General features: G+C 39.7%; 1 protein-coding gene across 3 annotated transcripts in view; it reads left to right on the plus strand.

The window, feature by feature from the left end:
• The window catches only part of pnpla7a (patatin-like phospholipase domain containing 7a), a 31,772-nt gene that overhangs the window by 439 nt on the left and 11,511 nt on the right, over window positions 1-19,822 (plus strand). For 2 of the 3 annotated variants that reach the window (XM_067575362.1, XM_067575364.1), the window contains exons 2-30: window positions 748-802; window positions 935-1,009; window positions 1,753-1,840; window positions 2,031-2,113; window positions 2,595-2,698; window positions 2,822-2,962; window positions 3,069-3,228; window positions 3,635-3,715; window positions 4,455-4,583; window positions 4,757-4,837; window positions 6,354-6,483; window positions 6,569-6,640; window positions 6,783-6,853; window positions 7,053-7,208; window positions 7,382-7,459; window positions 8,284-8,489; window positions 8,586-8,717; window positions 8,910-9,033; window positions 10,889-11,002; window positions 11,139-11,205; window positions 11,365-11,514; window positions 13,273-13,336; window positions 13,636-13,804; window positions 15,211-15,393; window positions 15,537-15,655; window positions 16,272-16,428; window positions 17,705-17,821; window positions 18,005-18,074; window positions 18,394-18,510. In XM_067575362.1, coding sequence (XP_067431463.1) covers window positions 749-802; window positions 935-1,009; window positions 1,753-1,840; window positions 2,031-2,113; window positions 2,595-2,698; window positions 2,822-2,962; window positions 3,069-3,228; window positions 3,635-3,715; window positions 4,455-4,583; window positions 4,757-4,837; window positions 6,354-6,483; window positions 6,569-6,640; window positions 6,783-6,853; window positions 7,053-7,208; window positions 7,382-7,459; window positions 8,284-8,489; window positions 8,586-8,717; window positions 8,910-9,033; window positions 10,889-11,002; window positions 11,139-11,205; window positions 11,365-11,514; window positions 13,273-13,336; window positions 13,636-13,804; window positions 15,211-15,393; window positions 15,537-15,655; window positions 16,272-16,428; window positions 17,705-17,821; window positions 18,005-18,074; window positions 18,394-18,510 — 3,292 coding nt within the window. In that variant the 5' untranslated portion in view covers window position 748. The remainder of the gene's footprint in view (window positions 1-747; window positions 803-934; window positions 1,010-1,752; window positions 1,841-2,030; window positions 2,114-2,594; window positions 2,699-2,821; window positions 2,963-3,068; window positions 3,229-3,634; window positions 3,716-4,454; window positions 4,584-4,756; window positions 4,838-6,353; window positions 6,484-6,568; window positions 6,641-6,782; window positions 6,854-7,052; window positions 7,209-7,381; window positions 7,460-8,283; window positions 8,490-8,585; window positions 8,718-8,909; window positions 9,034-10,888; window positions 11,003-11,138; window positions 11,206-11,364; window positions 11,515-13,272; window positions 13,337-13,635; window positions 13,805-15,210; window positions 15,394-15,536; window positions 15,656-16,271; window positions 16,429-17,704; window positions 17,822-18,004; window positions 18,075-18,393; window positions 18,511-19,822) is intronic. The other variant, XM_067575363.1, reaches the window with a different exon arrangement.

A 19,822-nucleotide genomic window follows, 5' to 3' on the forward strand; every position in this document is an offset into this window, starting at 1 on the left:
CTTTCATAGCTGGCATCAACCTTTTTCCTGCAACGTTTCACCTAGTTCCTCACATGACTTTACACCGCTATTGTCTGTGCAATTCTACCCAAAATGCAACCGCATATTTGGGTTGCATACCGATACCGTTTTAATGGACGAGTTCACAATTTTTCTGTTTTAAAACAGTCAGGTGCCCAAATGAACACTGGAACAATTTTTTTTATTGCTATAATCATCCTCCTGTTCATACTAGCCTCATTCTTTGCAAAAATGTATTTAAAAGTTTATCTGAAGCTAATATGAAGCTTCAGCTGTCTAAATGAGTCAAATTCAAGTAGATATCATTCAGCGTTACAGTCTTTTTGGTGCTTAAGTTTCTCTTTTTGTTACTATACTTCCACTGCAGCTCAACAGGGAAACACTGTCTGAAGAAACAAAACATGGGAATTCTATGCTAAAAAGACTGTAAATGTGGCAGATATCCACTTGATATGACTAACTCAGACTGCTGAAGCATCATATAAGCATCAAATAACTTTTAGATGCATTTTTTCACAAAATGACTGTGTGGACACACTGTGGATTTTTGCCCCCATCACTTACATTGAAAGTGCATCTGAAGGGGATCTTTAACAGCCAGTATGAACAGGAGGAATGATTACAGCAGGGAAAACCTCTTTCATTGTTCATATGGGCACTTCGCTGCTGTTTTAAGACAGACTTGAAGAACTGCAAACCTATCCTTTAAACATTCTTGCCTTACAGGATGGAGTGCCATGGAGAGGATAATGAAGGAGAGCTGTGCCAGTTGACCAGTTCAGTAAGCACCCCATTTTCTTTTAAAACTTATAAATAACAAGCATAGCAGGCATATGCGACAACTGACTTAGAGTTGTGTCAATGGCAATTACTTGTTATTAATAGGATTTGAAAAGCTGTGTTATGTTTTTAGATGCTGTTAACCAGCAAAAATGACATCAAAGCACGAGTGCAACAGTTTTTGGAGGAGAGGATGCAGACCACCATGGTAAGAAGTGATAAATTATTGACAGCTTATTCTCTCAACAACACAGAAGAGCACGACCCTGCATGAAGCTTGTTTGCATTTGTGATTACGTCAAAGTCAATAACTTGTGTTGTGTCCCAAGGCCTTATTTTCCCATTATGTATTACAAACAAATTGTCATAGTATACTGTTTTGTTTTTTTTTACCGACAAACCTTTACTTTGGAAAGTTACTGATAATTAAGATTCACAGTCTGTATTAATGTTTTAACAAAGATTAAATACTTATTTGTTTCCACCAGCTGTTCTTGTATGCATACTGTGACTTTATTTAGTCTCTTTTCCAGTTTGTACTCACTATGTACCAAAAACCTGTTTGGAATTGGTATGTACACTCACCAAGCAACTTATTAGGAACACCTGTGCAATCTGATGACCCTTATATTGGAAAGTGTTTCTAATATTTTGTCAGGGGGCACAAACACATTTCAATATAATGCACTTCAGTACACCACCACCACCACTCACTAACACCTCAATAACAAACATAAAGTAGAATTATCACCTTTCTCACAATTGTATTAGATTGCACAGGTGTTCCTAATAAAGTGCTCAGTGAGTGTAATGTTTATCTGGGACACAACTTTGGACTCTGAAGGTTAATGTTACTAAACCAGCAGCTCAAATGCCTGATGCTCTGGGCAACTACACCGCAATTCCTTTACATGTGACCATATTATTGTTTTATTGTTGTCTGTCTTGTAGCTCACAGGTGTAGTGATTGGAGCTGCAGTCGCAGTCTCACTGATTGGGATTGTGGTGCTCTTCCTTTACAGGAGATATAAACTTGCCCGTGAGTCATCCAACCTTTTCCTGAACTTCGTATCTATTCTAATGCTGTTTTGATTAATTTAAATAATTAATTTAATTTGTATATTTTTTTTGTCTGCCTCTAGTTATTATTTTTTTCTGTTCAAGTTGCTGTACAATTTGGTCGTGACAGGGGTTACATCTGCATTTTGTTTTTTGGATTCTTTGACAAGGTGATCAACAGCCTGGGGTACCTCATTATCGCTTCAGAAAGAGAGATAAAGTGCTCTTCTATGGAAGGAAAATAATGCGAAAGGTTTTCTCTATTTCTGTTTCTCTCTCACACTCATACGTAAACATTTACAGCCTGGCAGATTCATTGTATATTTATTATGATGATTATTAGTAGTAGTAGTATTGTTGTTGTTGTTAACTATGTGTATTCAGGCCAACAATTATGTTGTATAAATCTCAAATTACTACATTTTCCCTGCATCAAACTCAAAGAATGAGTGTTTGTATTGTGTTGCAGCCTTGCATGAAACAGACTCCACTGGCTAATATAATCACCAAAGCTCCAGTAATTTATCACTGTAATGCACTTTCATACAGTTGGATTTTGAATTACTTGCATGTATTCAGCTTAGTGGTGAATGCAGATCCTGATTTAATCAAGCAAGTTTTCTCCACCTCTGTCTCCATCAAATGCACAAAATGTCTTTTTCTGTCTGCAGTAAAAAAAAACAAACAAAAAAAAAGCACATTTAAAAACTCGATTGTGTTTTTGTTTTTCTAAGGTCCAGACATTGTCCTCGATTCCTCCTCCCACCTCTTCCTCTGTATCAAAGCAGCCGCAGCAGCGCATACGCAAGAGAACCAAAGTTCTGAGCATAGCACGCAAGTATGCACCATTAATACATTTTTTAAAAATTCTGCATGCAAGTCAAGCCATGAAACATTTCTTCTTGTTGAGTAAACGGATTCATGTAATATTTTAAATGTTTTGTTTTGTGCCTTTCAATAGAATCCTTAGGATCCGTAAAGACCCTCCCACCCTGCAACCCAAGGAACCCCCTCCCTCCCTGCTAGAGGCCGACCTGACAGAGTTTGATGTGCAGAGCTCAAATCTGCCCTCAGAGGTCCTCTATATGCTGAAGAATGTCAGGTGTGTGTGTGTGTGTTTGACAGACAAATACAGAACTTTTTTTGAGGTAGCCTCTTCTATTTTCATAATGTGTGTGTGTGTGTGTGTGTTCTGTAACTCGTTTTAGGGTCTTAGGTCACTTTGAGAAGCCCCTGTTCCTAGAGCTGTGTCGCCACATGGTGTTTATCGAGCTGCAGGAGGGAGAAGGTCTGTTCAGGCCAGGAGACGATGACGACAGCATCTACGTGGTCCAGGACGGACGACTCGAGCTCTGCATCCACGAGAACGTATGTGTTGCCCTTTTTAAAAAAAAAAAAAAACGAATTCAGAGTGTGCTTCCAAGTTGGACAAATGAATTTGTTTTTGTCATATAGTGGTTCTTGTGTACTTTTATGACAACTCCACCTAACATATTATACACAACGTCATTTGATTCATTGTTAATATAAAAAAATACTGCACAGTACAGCTTCTAAACAAAATGTTTTAAAGCATTTTTAAAGCTCTTACTGTTTGGCAAAATAATAAACTGAGTGAAACTGGGACACATCATTGTGAAGTCAAGGCTATATGTACACGTTGCTCTGTGAAACGACTGTCACATATCATCCAGACAGATTTGTTGTGAAGGTGGCTCTACTGTAAAGTTTGAATGAAGACTCTTCAATGAATTTGTGTCTCCCTGTATTTTAGGATGGCACAGAACCAGTAGTGAAGGACGTGCTCCCAGGAGACAGCGTCCACAGCCTGCTCAGTATTCTGGACATCATCACTGTGAGCTCCGTATTTCTCCTCCCATCCACACATCAGACTAACATCTCTGCTTCAGTCTTCTTTTGCTCTCTGATCTGTCTCCTCTCCACTATTCTTATTTCCACTCATTCTATCTATACGTCTAGTTCAATTCAATTTGTTTATTCATTACCCATATGAAATTATTCACTATGAATGAAAAGTGTGGTACAAATTAAATGTGTTATTACTTATTATTATTATGTCTCTGTGTGTCAAGTAATTAATTTATGTATTTTGCTCGGAGGCATGCTTTGTTTTGTTTTGTTTTTCTATGTTGTCACACTCATTCCTGCTCATCCATTCAGATGAAACTTGAAAAGAAAAAAATAAATAAATAATTTCTTTTTTCAGGCGCACACACATTGCTGTTGTGAAGAACAGATTGTACTTTACACCAACTGAAACTCAAACTGAAAAATCAAGAAATCAAAGCACGGAAAAATGTCTGAAATTTGGTTTAAACAAACATTTTCAGTCTGTATCATACTTACATCATACATACAGGTGTAAAATGCTGCAAACGCTAAGCTCAAGTTCATATAATAGAATTGAAAGGTAAAAAAAATGCCGTCAAGTCAATGAATCGTTCGAAGGACTTTTCTAAATACTGTAGGTGGTTGTCATTGAAGTCTGAGATGGAGATGAAGTTTGTGTGATTGCACCCTCTGCCTTTGCCTAATTATTTTCTTTTCTGACTGTTATGTCTTGCCTCTGTCAGGGTTATCCAGCTCCTTATAAGACTGTAGTGGCACGGGCAGCAACTCGCTCCACCATCTTACGTTTACCTGCATCAGCCTTTGAGTCTGTGTTTAAGAAATACCCGGAGACGCTTGTGCGCGTCATTCAGGTAACGTACTGTCTAACAGTAAATATCCACGGTGTTTGTTTTTTCCTCCCTCTGAAACACATCACTAAATAAAACATAGTCATTTTGATCTAATTTGAATGTTATTACCATCTGATGTGTATGATCTGCTCTGTTTTCCTCACTGTTTGATTTTGATTGTATGTGTGTTGCAGATAATCATGGTTCGCCTCCAAAGAGTCACTTTCTTGGCGTTACATAACTACCTGGGCCTAACAACGGAGCTCTTCAATCCGGTAGGAGGGAAATTAATTAGCGCACACACGTTTGTGTGTATACACGCTCAGTCACGCAGAGAGGCTCGCATCGGATACCTAAGCGCAATTTGAACATACACAAGCACTGAAAGGCACATACACACTCTGTCATGCACATGCAAGCTAATTTCACACAACATTAAGCACAGCATCATAACACAGTCCTTCATAACGCTCAGTGTAAATGAATAAGAATGATAACAATCCCTTCTCAGGAAACAGGGAGGGCACTATCCTTTAAACCTGGCTTGCCTCTGACTTTATGATAACTAAAAATACTTCATTTTGTCCTTTTTTTGGAGGAAAAAGGTAGAAAGGCATTCATTTTGCCAATTCCTTAATGCTTTAAAATATTTTTATTAGTCTCTAAACATCCTCAACTTCTATTAAATATGAAGAAACCCACATAATCTTCACATCAACGACTGAATGGTATCACAGATATTATATAAGTCCAGTCAGCATCAATTGAGACAATAAAACACAACACATAGTTTTAGTTATAATTTTTATGTGTGTGATAGTCTGATGGCTCTTTTGAGAAGTTCCTTTATTTTCATTAATTTTTTCTTCAATAAAAATCTTTATAGTGTTGAATATCGTGACTGCATGCTACTTTTTATTTCATGCGTGCTCCGACAGAAATCACATGTCTATACTGTCAGTACCATCCTCGACCCACTGACCCACACTGGATATTTTACTGTTTTTTCATTTTTTCTTGGAATTTCTAATTTGCCCAGAACCCACTGATGATGATGATGATGATGATGTTGTGTCAATGTTCCAGTGCTTAAAGTATATTAGAAGTAAAGATTTTCAGGGTTACTCAAAATGTAACTATAGTCCTGACAAGGCTGCAACAAAAGATTATTTTCATTATCAATCAATCTGTCGATTATTTTCTCGATTAGTTGAAATTTGTGAAAAATGTCAGTCTGTGTTTCCCAAAGTCCGAGGTGCAACCTTGCAGTTCAATCAATACATTAAAGACCAAATTAAAAAAAATCTACTAAAGACCAATCAGCTCTGTGACCACTGATAGTAAACTTCATCTATGGTCTTCTCATTAGCGCAGGTAGTCTTGCTTTTAATTTGACAAGTTTACATTACAAATTTCTAATTGACATTGTGGGTGTATGTGATGTGCTGTTGTGTGTTGCTTTGTGTTTTGTATGGTGTGTTCTGTGTGTTTTTTGCTTTGTACTGTTTGTTGTTGTGCTGTTGTATGTTTTGATTGTGGGGGACTGCGGATGTAAATTAGCTTTGAGCTAATTCCGGTGCAGTGCATCTTTTATGTTAAAAACTGTACACTGTCCCAATAAATAAATACAATCAAAACAAACCAAACCAAACAAACAGTCCACAACCTGAAGATATTCAGTTTACTGTCATAGAAGACTAAAGAAAATATTCACATTTAAGAAGCTGGAACAAGAAAATTGTCTGTCGATCGACTAATGAATTGCAAACTGTTTTGTTGCTTAATTGACAGGAGAGTCAGGCGATGCCCTTGTCCAATGTGAACAGTGTTATGTCAGAGGTGAACTCTGGGAAGATGACTCGCCGTCTGCACTTCCAGGACGAGTTGCCTGCTGGGTCCACTGAGAGCCCCATAGAGACAGGTCACACACTCGCACGCAATTTAAAATTGTGCTTTTTGTGGTGTTGAGACTGATCGGTTCTGGCATTTCACTTTTACATAAACAGATGGTGTAAAGGACAGCCCTTCAAACAGCTACAGGAAGCAGCGATCCATCTCGATGCCCACCGACTGCGCAGGTAGGTCACTGTCTTGGATGTCAGCAATCACCAAATGTCTGTATTCATTTCCTGCACAGACTTATCACAGTCACTGAACTGAAAGCAAGGACACACAGACATACTTAAACTCATAATCCTCTGCCTTTGTCCTGACTTGCAGACCTGAACATGGTTTGTGAACGCGCCAGAGTCACCATGGATGAGACTCCATCCAGTCCTGTCACTCATAAAGTAAGACTCTCTTCCATGTCACCTCTTTACATCGAATCACAGGCCGGTTGTGTCGATGTAATATCACATCCCAGCTCCCACTGTACCCGCAACCACCGATCACATTCATATCATTCAGCGTAACATTTTTGTTTCCTTACGTTGCTGCTTATTATCACAACGTTCCTCGTAAGTCAGCCTCTTGTGCGTGTGTCTACAGTCCAGTCTGAAGAAGAGTGTGATGATGCAGCACACACCCTCAGAAGTGTTTCACTACACAGACAGCGGGGGGCAGTCTGATGCCATCTACCTCAGCAAGAGCAGCACAATCCTCCAGGCTGCTAAGAAGGACCTGCTGGGAATCATCCAGCTGCAGGTAAGAGTTTGATCACAGAGAACTAACATCAGCTGGTATAAATATTTCAGGGGTCACACCTTTTTTTTTTTTTTTTTGGATAGATTAGGATGGCAGGTCTGCGACATTAGGAGAGGTGTCTGTGATGATATAAATAAGCAGATATTCTAAACATTTTTTGTTTACTGTTGCAGGATCCTGGTCTACTTGAAGGCAGAGTGACCCTCCATCATGTCAAAGCTGGTTCTGTGGTGGCTCGTCAGGGCGACCAGGTTAGAACAACAACTTACAAAGCAGTTACACTTCTCACTTTCATGACACTAAAGTTTTAATGTAAAGTTTCTCCCATTTTTGTCCTTTACACGTCAGTCAGAAGTGAAGTGAAGAAAATATGAAGTCTATCTCACTCTCTGGTGGCTTCTATCAACAAGAAAATCCATTTATTGTATTTCAGTGTAGTATTAAACATGTGTTGTTCAAGTTCAGCTCCTGTCCTTTTTCTGTTATACTTGTTAGGCTTAAATTGGCAGTATCAGCTGCCAGCAGCTTTATTTTCCTATAACTGTATTGTAAAGCATATTTTGACACAGCAACCCTTAGCTACTCATATGAGATAAAGGCCTGATCTGAGCCATACGGGAAATTAAATAAGATTTTCAGTTTTTTACAAGCTTAAGGAAGTTTGGTTTGTTCACATGCACGTGTTTTCTGATGCAAGACTTCAACCATTTTAATTTACTCTGTCTCCATATCTCCATATAATTGTGCTGTGACAAAATTCTCATAGAAATATATTGTTCTCAGTTCTCATATCTAAATAAGAGAATCTAGTTAAATTTGATGAAATTCTGTCAGAGTTAAACCCAAGAAAATGTTTTTTTAAAATGATTGGATTTGGCTCTTGTGGAATACACAAAATACAATTTAATTGAAATGAACAGTTTAACTTTTATTGTTTTAGGTACATTTCATAACACATAGATCTCAGTCAATTTTTTTATTTGACAACTAATCAATGTGTCCCAGTAGCACACCTACATTTTCACCTTCAGACTGTTAAATCTGTCCTCTTCTCTCTTTCCTCTTGGTGTTTTAGGAGGTGAGCATTCAGTTTGTGATTTCTGGCCTCCTCCACGTTTACCAGCGGATGATTGACCGCGAAGAAGACACACGTCTGTTTGTGACGCACCCTGGAGAGCTTGTCGGTCAACTCGCCGTCCTGACCGGAGAGCCCCTCATATTCACTGTCCGAGCCCAGCGAGACTGCAGCTTCCTCTCAATCTCCAAAACCCATTTCTACGAGTCAGTCATCCATGTAGAATCATGTACTCAAGATATGGAGTCTTCTGTAGAGTTAAAAAACATACTTAAACTAGATTCTCTTTGTCTGTTCTTCAGGATTATGCGCGAGGAGCCAAAGGTAGTGCTGAATGTTGCTCACACGGTGGTGAGGAGGATGTCATCTTTTGTCAGACAGATTGACTTTGCTCTCGACTGGATGGCTGTGGAAGCTGGCAGGGCTGTTTACAGGTATTCCACTGAGGAAAACAAGTTCAACTTCATAGACATTCTTGCATTACATGTGGGAGCAGTCAATCATTTTTTAGATCCTTTCCAAACAAGTCACCAATGGAGGCAACTTGATTCTTAAATTTTGGTTTTGGGTTCTCAAGCTTGTCGGCATATTTGCAAACAAACTGAAGTTATCTGTACATTTTTCAGGCAGGGTGAAAAGTCAGACAGTACTTTCATAGTGCTGAGTGGTCGACTGCGTTCTGTAATCATGAAGGAGGACGGCAAGAAGGAGCTGATAGGAGAGTACGGACGTGGTGACCTGATTGGAGTGGTAAGGACTATGAAAGACATAAGATGGACAGTAGGGGGGAAAACTATGAATAACTTCAGTGTGCGCACCTATATTATATGGCTGTTGATCTTCTATTTTTTCCTTATTGTCAACAAATGTGCTAAGTTTTCCTTTTCAGTCTAACAAAACAATGTGCAGATTTAAATATGCATGAGGAAAAAGTTTGTCATTAACAGTAGTTAATCATTACATTTTTACTATGTTCACTGTCCATATGTACAGTTGAGAAAACAGGGGCAGCTAGCATGCTCCTCAAAGACATAACCATCAGACTACTTTTTCTGCCAACAAATAAAAATTCACCCAAGTATATCTTATGAATATTTAGGAAAAGAAGCAACTAGACAATAGCAACAAGCAAGCTTAAAATGAAATTTGAATAATCTGTCCTTATACAGTTATACTGTTGAATCTAAATGAAATTTTAAAAAAAGCTTGCCCTCAGAAAGTTAAACCCACATGTTTATCTTAACATTATAGTTTATGTATACTTCGAACCATTTATTCAGAATACATCATATAATTGAGTTGGACTCTAATAAAAACAAAAAAATGTGTTGTGAATGAAAGCAGTAATATTGCAGGGAAGGACACGTAAAGGGTTACGTCTGTCTGACGAAAGACGCTGTCACATGGAGCGAGCACACCAATCGCAAGACTGCGCTGATGACATATTTTAATCCATGACTTGTTTATGGTTGTCTTGCCAATGCTTTAAAAGTTCTTTTGTCTGCAAACAAGCTCCATTTTTCATTAATTAAACCGGACAGATTCAGAAATAAGGCAGCTCCTCTTAGTCCGCACAGAGCAGTCAGCATCCATAAGTGTTGCATTACCGCCACCTGCTGGACTGTCCCTTACCCCGTCTATTCCGGCATTGCCATGGCATGTGTGAAAAGGCGCAAGATGGAAATGTTCCTGAATGTAGCTGCATGTGTGAATAGTGAAAATGACTAGTGGTGCCTGAAAGATTATCCCAGTAATTTACCGGGAACTATGTGTGTTACACCGAAATTAAAATGTGAACTTGCAATGCATTGACAATGGACAATAACGGCTTTTTAGGGTTAGAATGTGCTATGTGTTAAGAAAAACTCACAACAGTCAGTTCTTTTTTTTTTTTTTTTTTTTTTTTTTGTTAATGGATGGCATTTACTGGTTTTGCAAATGAACTCTTCATATATTCCCCATATTGCTCACATCAAAAAAATGGATACGAATGCCAGTGCTGTTCGAAATTTTCATTTCGATAACCTTCCCCTTTCTGTTGTGACCTGGAACCGTAATTCAGAGCAAAGTCACTTTGTTACAATCACCAATTTTCCCATTGGCTCATGTGGCTGGTCTCTGCCACAGAGCTTCTAATAATACCTGGGCTGATGGGTGCTATGGTTACTGTTACCTGGAGGTAGGAAGCTGTTGTCGTAGCTTCTGTGATGATGGAAACAAGATTGTTTTAAAGGTGGCCAGTATTCTGAGACATATTTAGCTCCTCTGCGTTGACGTCAACTCTGGATAAGATGGAGTCATGTTGTTATTTATTTTTTTATATATATATATATATATATATATATATATTATTTGATTTTTTTTTTTAACTTGAAGTTAACTATTCTTAATTCTTGAAAGTAGGGCTCAGCAGTCCGAGACTTACAGTAAAACAACTCATTTAAAACTGACATTAAAAATGATGTGTTTCTTTAAGTAAAGTACTATTCATATTTGGTATTATTGCATTATTGTATGTGTTGTAATAATTAGAAATGGTTGGGGTTTCTCTTTCGTCTGGGATCGACCTTTTAGTTTCCTGACCGTGTCCTTTGTTTCTCTGCAGGTGGAGGCCCTGACCCATCAGAACAGAGCCACCACGGTGCACGCTGTACGAGACTCTGAGCTGGCCAAGCTACCAGAAGGAGCTCTCACCTCCATCAAGAGGAAATTCCCCCAGGTAGGGTGAACCTCCAGTGTTAAATTAAATTCAGCTGATGTGAAAAAACAATTAATTTTAGGTGGATGGAGTGGAGTGTTTTCCTTTTTTCCCCTTTTGAATGTAAAATCAAAATTAACCTAAATGTACATCTCAGGTTGTCACCAGGTTGATCCACTTACTAGGACAGAAGATCCTCCAGCAGGTCAACGGTCCTCTGACAGGTGTGTATCTCTACATATGTAATGTTGTCTATAATGTTTGATTTTGGCTTATCCTGTTGCAACACATCTGTGTGCACACTGCATCTCTCTACTGACTGTTTGCTTAGGATGGTCCCAGTGGTTTTACTAATGCTGTTTGTGTATGTTTGTCCCCACCAGCTCGCAGTTTGGCCCTTCACACCCCTGGCAGTAAGTGGGATGCAGGGAATCAAGCCTCCAACCTCTCCACAGTGACAGTCCTGCCTGTATCAGAGGAAGTACCTCTCACCGCCTTCACCCTGGAGCTGCAGCATGCGCTCATAGCAATAGGTAAAAAAACAAAAAAAAACATGGGAGCTTGGACTTGGATGTGATGTGTTTGGTCATCTTGTATTTTAGGTATTCCCTGCTATGACATAACAGCTCTGGCTTCTCCCAGTAGAAGAATTTTCAATGTTGTGTTTACTTTAGTCCTTAATTTGAACTGAGGCTGTGCCCTCAGCACAGTTCCTTTCCTTAGGGAGTGACTGTAAGAGGGGTGACAGACCTGGGGCCTGTATCACGAAGCAAGTTCAACTTAGTTTGGCTCTCTTTGTGGTTAGCTGGCCTCACTGAGCCTAACATTGGCCGTCCTGGATAACCAGTATCACAAAGCTGGTTATCAACTAGCTCAATAAACTCTGGATTTTCCAATCCAGCTATGAGGGCATCATGTGAAAGAGGCGGGGTTGCTAATTACGCGCGACATCGTCAGAACCATGAATGATATGATATGAAACAAAGATACCAGATACCTTTGGGAAAATGTGGTTAGAGTGACAACGTGAAATGTAAACTATATAATTACATAACTACAATAGAATAAGAAGATAAAAACACTAGAAATAATCATTTTAAAAGTAAGGATAAGGCTTAAAACGTGTGGGGAATTATTATACATGTCTTTATTATTGAGTATTTTTTGCTTTTTTGTTGGATGATGAATAAACTATTCTGAATATGTTGTGCACATAAAAAAAAGTTCAAAGTATTGTCGGATTGCCAAAGCAGAGAGAAGAGGAAAAGTAGTTAATGTCTCATGAGGTCTAGCTGACTGAAATGTTGCCTTTTATAATGATGGGAGCTAATCAGTGTGTGGATTATTTTTCTGATAAAAGACTACAGAGGGTTTAGTTTTTATTTGCATTCATCAACACGCAGTTGCCTCATGTTATTCTGAGCCGCAGTGATGAAATCAGAGTGTAAAAACATCGAAAATGTCAGCTATCCCTTTAGGAATAAAAGAAACTTTGCACAATTAAAATGCAGCTGCAATCATCATTATGTGTTCAGTGTCGTTAGCTACTTCTTCTTTTTGTTGGAAGCTTTAAAACCAGAGTGGATGGAAGCCTAGAAATATAAAATGATCCTACTGACCTATAAGAATATATATCGCTCCTTTTTCTTGTCACTTTATTGTAAACTCAGAACTTCTGTGCATGTTAAGATCCCGTAGGAATGATGATTCAATGTTTCCAGTGATCTAGTTGGTCAGGGTTTGGGCCGTTGCCAGGTTTTGTTCAGATCCTCTGGAGTTAGCTGTTCAGCATAGGTTACCATGGTGATTTACCCCGGTTAAAAGTAAGCCAGCTTCGTAATACTGGAAAACCTGAGTTAAGCCTAAAGATAGCCAGCTAACCCACTAAGCCCCAGGTGTGTTTGTTTGTTTGTTTGTTTGTGTGTGTGTGTGTTTTAGGGTTTGGAATAAACTAAACAGGGGAAAGGGTTAAGTGAAGTACCTTTACTCTCAATGTAGCTTGTTTTATTGTAATATTTTAATAAAAACTCAGACAGCTATTCTTAACAGTGGTGCATGTCTGACTCAGGCTGATCTGGTACGATTCAAATATTGCAGTAGAACAAAAAAGGAAACTGCCTTAAGAGCACTTACTTACTTTGTATGTATTTCAAAGAAATGACTTTATTTTTCTTGAAACTGCAGATAAAAGTAGAAACAGTTTAAGACTTATCAACTGTCCAAGTAAAGTGGATTTAGCTACAAGCTTTGAAAAGAAATTGACTGTAACTGCTGTAATCTTTCACATAAAGGTCCCACTCTTCTGCTGACCAGTGATATCATCAAACAGCGCCTTGGAGCCGCAGCGCTAGACAGGTACGTTTCATGGCAGATTGAAATTTTACTGGACTTCAGCATTTATGTTCACTTCATCACACCCTAAATTAATCCTATAAAAGACAGTCTCTTGAACAAACATCTCAATATTTAATCTTTTCCTCTGTCATACAGCTGTTCAGTCGACTTTGTTTTTTTCTTTTAGCTCTCTCCCTTTCCGACTCGCTCATTAAATTCAGTTCAAGTATGCTTTATTGGCTAAACAAGAAAATGGATCTACTGTGCGCTGCCAACTAAGTAATGCCGTCTGTCGTTAATGGACTCCTTTGCCTCTTCAGTGTCCATGAGTACCGTCTGTCCAGCTGGCTGGGACAACAGGAAGACCTCCATCGCATTGTTCTTTACCAGACAGACTACACGCTGACCCCATGGACTCAGAGGTGCATTCGTCAGGCCGACTGCATCATTATCGTGGGACTCGGAGAGCAGGACCCCGCCGTTGGGGAGGTGAGGTGTTTAGTGATGGAGAAAGGTGGGAGGAGGAGAGAGGAGAGAGACTTAAATTATTGTTGTCCTTATTGATTTAAGGTCTAGAAAAATGCCCATCACAAGCTCCAAAATCCTAAGGTGATGTCTTCATGTCCAACCAAGAGAAAAGACATTAATTTTTGCTCAATTTACAATGATATAAAACAGAGAAAAGCATCAAATCAGCAAATGTTTGGCATTTTTGTTTGATAAATGACTTAAAGTATAAGGCTGGCAGTGTAAATCAATACTTTCTGAGCCTGTCGATTATCTTCTTTGTCGACTAATCTTCAAAGCACTAGCTGTGTTTTGTTCTATGGAGCTGAAAACTCTTGACCTCTTGCACAGGTGGAGCCGAATGAAAACAACAACGTGTTTATGGTCCGTGTTACAGCTGACCATACATTTTCGAGCTGTTGTTTAGAGCTCTCTCTCCAGAGAAATCATCGCACCAATTATTATTAACCGAGCTCTTGTTCTAGTCTGCCCTCTGCAAGTGTGTTATCAGACAGATCTTGGTAGAGCTGGTCTCTGTCTGACGGTCAGCTCTGATCATTATGCTCTAGAATCACGGCTACACCCGCCAACTTAATGGTCACACAGGCTGTGAATAGTTTGTATTTGACCTTTTGGAGCATACGGGGGAGAAATGAGAAAAAAGGTGGATGGATGTTGTGAAAGAGAGGTGGGTTCGGAGGGAAAGAAAGTGCAGCTGATGAAGGAAAGAGAGATAATTGCTTTCGCAGGGAGGAATGGGCAAAGAGAAAAGAAAGGAATGTATCCCCATTTAACAGGAGATGGTGGGAGAAATGGAAAGATGGATCAATATTTGCTCAGGCACAAGAATGAGTCATAGCTCTTGCTTGATTTTTATCTTTCAGGACACACACACACACACACACAAAGACACCCTCTCACCTTGCACATTAAACCTTTAGCAGAGGGCCTATTGACCGGGTGGATGATCAGACCTTCCTTTCAAACAAATTTAGCCTTTTTCTTTAAGACTGCTCATTCAGGAACGTCATAAAATAAGACTATCATCTGTGAAATTGCACTTGAATAAAATAAATCAAAATGTTATAAAAAAAAAAAAAAAAATCATCTCTTAAATAACCTTCCCATCCTGCCCTTTTTGCTAAGCCTGCTGCCTAAAAATCTCAAATTCCCAAAAATAACATGAACCAGGAGGTACATATCTATACAAGTGCTGATATTGTGTTCAATTAAACCTACTGTAGTTTCTAATAGTTGTGAATTTGCAGTTTTTTTCTGGGCTAGAGTCTCAAAATTCCTGTGCAAGCAGTGCATACTATGAGCCACTCTGAAGAAAGCGAGGAGTATAAAATGTTCTTAAACATCTGTGCTCGATGCCTTCCCTTTAGCTTGAGCGTATGTTAGAAGGAAGCGCAGTGCGTGCCCAGAAGCAGCTGGTGCTGTTGCACAGAGAAGACGGCCCCCCGCCCAAAGGCACCGTGGACTGGCTCAACATGCGAAGCTGGATCTCCAGACACCTCCATCTCTCCTGTCCTCGAAGGGTCTTCTCTAAGAGGAGCTTGCCCAAACTGGTAGGAATGGAGAAGATGGCCACAGTGTTGTATTCTTTCTCTCATTTCTCATAATCTTTTCTCTTATATCCACCAGTCCTTCTCCTTCTTCTCACTCCCTCTTTCTAGTTTTAATTAAAGCCATCTCCCTTTTTTTTTTTCAGTTGGAGCTGTATCAACGTGTGTTCGAGAAGCCAGCAGACCGCCACTCAGACTTCTCCCGTCTGGCTCGAGTCCTCACTGGCAATGCTATTGCTCTTATCCTAGGAGGAGGAGGGGCCAGGTAACACTCACCCTGCTGTCTGTTTTCCCAACCAGTCTAAAGTTCATGTCAAAATATACTGTGATGTAGCACATGAACATTTAGGTCTAACACCACTTTTGGGCCTAATGGATTTTATAATTGTCAGAACTTCAGAGCATCATCACATAGATTTTTGGTTCTTAAAGGATAGGTTCACAGTTTTTCAAGTGTTTCTTAAAACAACAGTCAGGTGCCCATATGAATATTGAAACAGTGTTTGCTTGCTGTAATCATTCCTCTTGTTGATACTGACCATTCAAAGATCCCCTCCAAATATGCTTACAATGTAAGTGATGAGGGACAAAATCAACAGTCCTCGTTTTGAGAACAAATTTATCAAATTCTGAAAAGTGAAATGAGTCACTATTTAAGATAATCTGAAGATAATATGAAGTTTCAGCCATCTGAGTTATTAGTTATAGGCTTTTTAGTAAAAAAAAATTGTGTCTCAAGGAACAGTGTTTCCTGTTCAGCTCTAGTGGAAGGTTCTTAACAAAATTTGCATATACCTGTGTCTTTTTGATATAATAGATATGTTTATCTTTTACCTTTTTATCTTCTTCTTCCATGTTTATTTCTTCACCCTTCCAATCAGGGGCTGCTCCCAGGTGGGGATAATGCGAGCTCTCTGTGAGGCCGGCATCCCGGTGGACCTCATTGGCGGCACGTCAATCGGTTCCCTGATGGGGGCGCTATATGCTGAAGACCGTAGCCACAGCCGCATGAGGATGAGGGCTAAAGAATGGGCAATGGTGAGAGTCAAAGCGACAGCTATTTGTTGTAACTACCACCTTTTTCTTAACTGACACCAGTCATTTTATAAACCCAAATACTGTAGCAAGAGTGGATTATATTTTGCTTCAAGAGTGCATCACGGATTTTATTCCATTTATCATCAAATCAAGCTCAATTCCCATAATCTCATGAGAATTCCTGCGTTCTTAAGCCCTGTATTCAATTAGCTTACAGTAAAACGTTGATGCCTCTCGACCTTGATCAAACATCCTCAAGATGTTACATAATATCTGCTGACTGCAGAGCTTATGACCGACAAGGGTTTTCTCTTGATGGCGTAATTATAATCATCTCCAGAATGAGGCTAAATAATTTTGACAAACAAATGACTTAAGTGGGATCATTTCGTAGATAAATAGTGTTCTTTTTTGTGAAAGGGAAGCAGATTTACATTTGCTCCAGTGTCTCTTTAGAGAAAGGAATATTTTCAAGCACTGCTTTGCTTTGAAGTTTTCCACAGACTGTCGAGAGTCTGTCCTTGTGAAGGTGACTCTTTGTAAAAAACCAAATTATTTAATGCGCACTTAACCATGCTGTGCTAATTAACTATCGTTAGTAATGGGGCGGTGTTGCATATACAGCCCTAGATGTTTGCACCTCCAGCTCATGAGCAGAATATTTTAGCTGCAATTTGAAATTCATCTGTATGTCTTAAATACTGTGACCATCCGTAATGGCTGATTTGAGACACCTGCTGTGTCTCCGGGTTTGTGGGCAGAGCATGTGGTAGGATTTGTCTTCGTCACAGTGTGTCCAGCCCCTCCTGCTCGAGCTCTGTCCTTGGTGCTGAACCTTGGCTGTAGAAGCAGCTGGCAGGGCCGCTGCTCCATAGTATCTAATTAAAAGAACCACTGTTGTAATAAAATGATTTCATCCTTTAGCAAAGTAAGATGGACAAAATGAGAACTGGACAGTTTGCTCTGTTGAAATGTTCATGTTTTCTATGAGGAATGAATTTATCTTTTTAAGATTTTTCAAATTACTAAGAAAAGCATGTAGTTACTTTTCAGGTAGAAACCTCTTGTGTACACCAAGGGGAGGGAAAAACAAGATAAAAAAACTTCCTGTTAAGCACCCACAAAAACAATAAATCAAAACCTGGCAAGTTTTATTTTATATTAAATGAAACTCTTCCATTTTAGTGGCTGAATTCTGCTTTGTGCATGAAAATTGTACATTTTGCAGTCGTGTAGTCGGAAAGAAACCGTTAAATTCCTTATTTGTCGCCTGTAGGAAATGACCTCAGTGTTCAAGAAGGTTCTGGATTTGACATACCCAGTCACCTCCATGTTCTCCGGTGCTGCCTTCAACTCCAGCATCAGCAATGTCTTCAAGGGCAAACAGATAGAGGTAAGTGAGATGCCCCCAAAGCCCCGACCAATAGAATGAGAAGAAGAAGAAGAGCACAGAGAAGACAAAAAATAGTTTCAGCTGATTAAGACATAAAAACAATGTGGTGGTGGTGCAGGATAAATAAATGTATCATGAGCCTATTATGTTTATCTGTTTCGATGTAACCTTTTGTGCGTACAGGACCTTCGGATCCCATATTTCAACATTACAACTGACATCACCGCCTCTGCCATGAGAGTACACACTGATGGTAGGTACAGAAATGTTTAGTGTTCTGTTTCCTTAAAAAATCCTTTTGTTCTTGTTTGCTTAAAGGGTCAGTTCACGCAAAAGACAAAAAATAAAGTTTTCTTACCTAAAGTGGTTTCTAGCTATGCAGCTAGTTCTCATTTTATATGCCCAGGTTTTCTACCCCTGAGATTTCTGCCACTGTCTGCACTGGTGAACTGACCCTTTAATTAGTCTCATTGATGACTTTAATTTTCTCAGTTCAGGTCGGTTGCTTTCAATTTAATACATAGTGGTTAAATAGGCATAAAACATTAAGAGTTGTGTGTATGCTTTTTGAGGTTCGCTGTGGCGGTATGTTCGTGCCAGCATGTCTTTGTCTGGGTATCTGCCTCCTCTCTGTGACCCCAAAGATGGACACCTACTGATGGATGGAGGTTACATCAACAACCTGCCAGGTTTGTTTTATACTTCATACCTCCCTTGGCATTCTCTCTCTGTGTCCTAGTATATTTGCTTAGTTGTGTTCATTCATGCCCTCTTATGCCTCCGCGACAGTGACAGCTGTGGCCGGAGGCAGTATGTTTTCCGGGTTGTCCATCCGTCTCATTCTTGTGAATGCAATATCTCAGGAACGCCTTTAGGGAATTTCTTCAACTTTGGCACAAACATTCACTTGATGAATGGATGAACTGATTAGATTTTGGTGGTCAAAGGTCAAGGTCACTGTGACCACAAAACATATTTTTGACCATAACTCAAGAATTCATATGCTGATTATGACAAATTTTCACACAAATGTCTAATAGGATAAAATGATGAAGTGATGACATTTTATATCCAAAAGGTCAGTGTTCTGCAAAAACACTTGTCTGGCCATTATTCAACAACATAACTCAGGAACAGAAGGGGAGATTACGACCATATTCCACATTTTGTCAGATACTGAACTGGTGACACTAATCTTGGGTGCCCACCTTGAAACTGTGTTTTATTAAATTCCTCTTCACTACAAATGTTATGAGTCTGGACAGACATGGATATAAATTGCAACGACTGGTTGGCGGAGGCATAAACTGCAAGGCAGTATTTCTAGTTTTTTACTATTTTACCTTCTCTGTGTTAGTGATGTGCAAGTCATGAACGAATCGTTTGACACGTATGACTCTTTTTACTGACTTGGGAGTGACAAGTCCTCGTCTCCACTAACTCGTTCACTCACTCGCCCCTCCTACCTGCTACTAGCTAGCTAGTGCGACTGCAAAGACAAGGCAAGACAGTGTCACTATCGTGCAACTCTTATCAACCGTATCAAGTTAATTACTGTACTAACCTAGCCCTGTGAAAAAAAAGGAACCAATTTGGCACTTGTTTCAACTCGGCTGCAGGAATCACTCACTCACTCACTTACTCAGTACTTGCTCTCCCAGCCCGAAGTCCGCCCCATGCCCTGAGCTGAAGGTCTCTGGCTGCATGAATCACTCGCTCACTCACTCAGTACTCGCTCTCCCAGCCCAGTGCCCGCCCCCTGCCTTGAGCTGAAGGTCTTGGGTTGCACAGATCACTCACTCACAAGGTACTCACTCTCCCACCCCGCAGCCCGCCTCCTGCCCTGAGCTATAGTAGTTACCTGGATGTATCTGCGGAGTCCTCTAGCTCAGGTTGCACAAATCACTCACTCACCTAGCCATTAGTTCCATGTGACAGTCAGTAGACGTCCATAAACTGTAATTTGTCCCTTTTTAGTGACTCATTTCACTATCAGACTTT

This window comes from Thunnus thynnus, chromosome 19 (genome assembly GCF_963924715.1).
Source record: "Thunnus thynnus chromosome 19, fThuThy2.1, whole genome shotgun sequence".
NCBI lineage: Eukaryota > Metazoa > Chordata > Actinopteri > Scombriformes > Scombridae > Thunnus > Thunnus thynnus.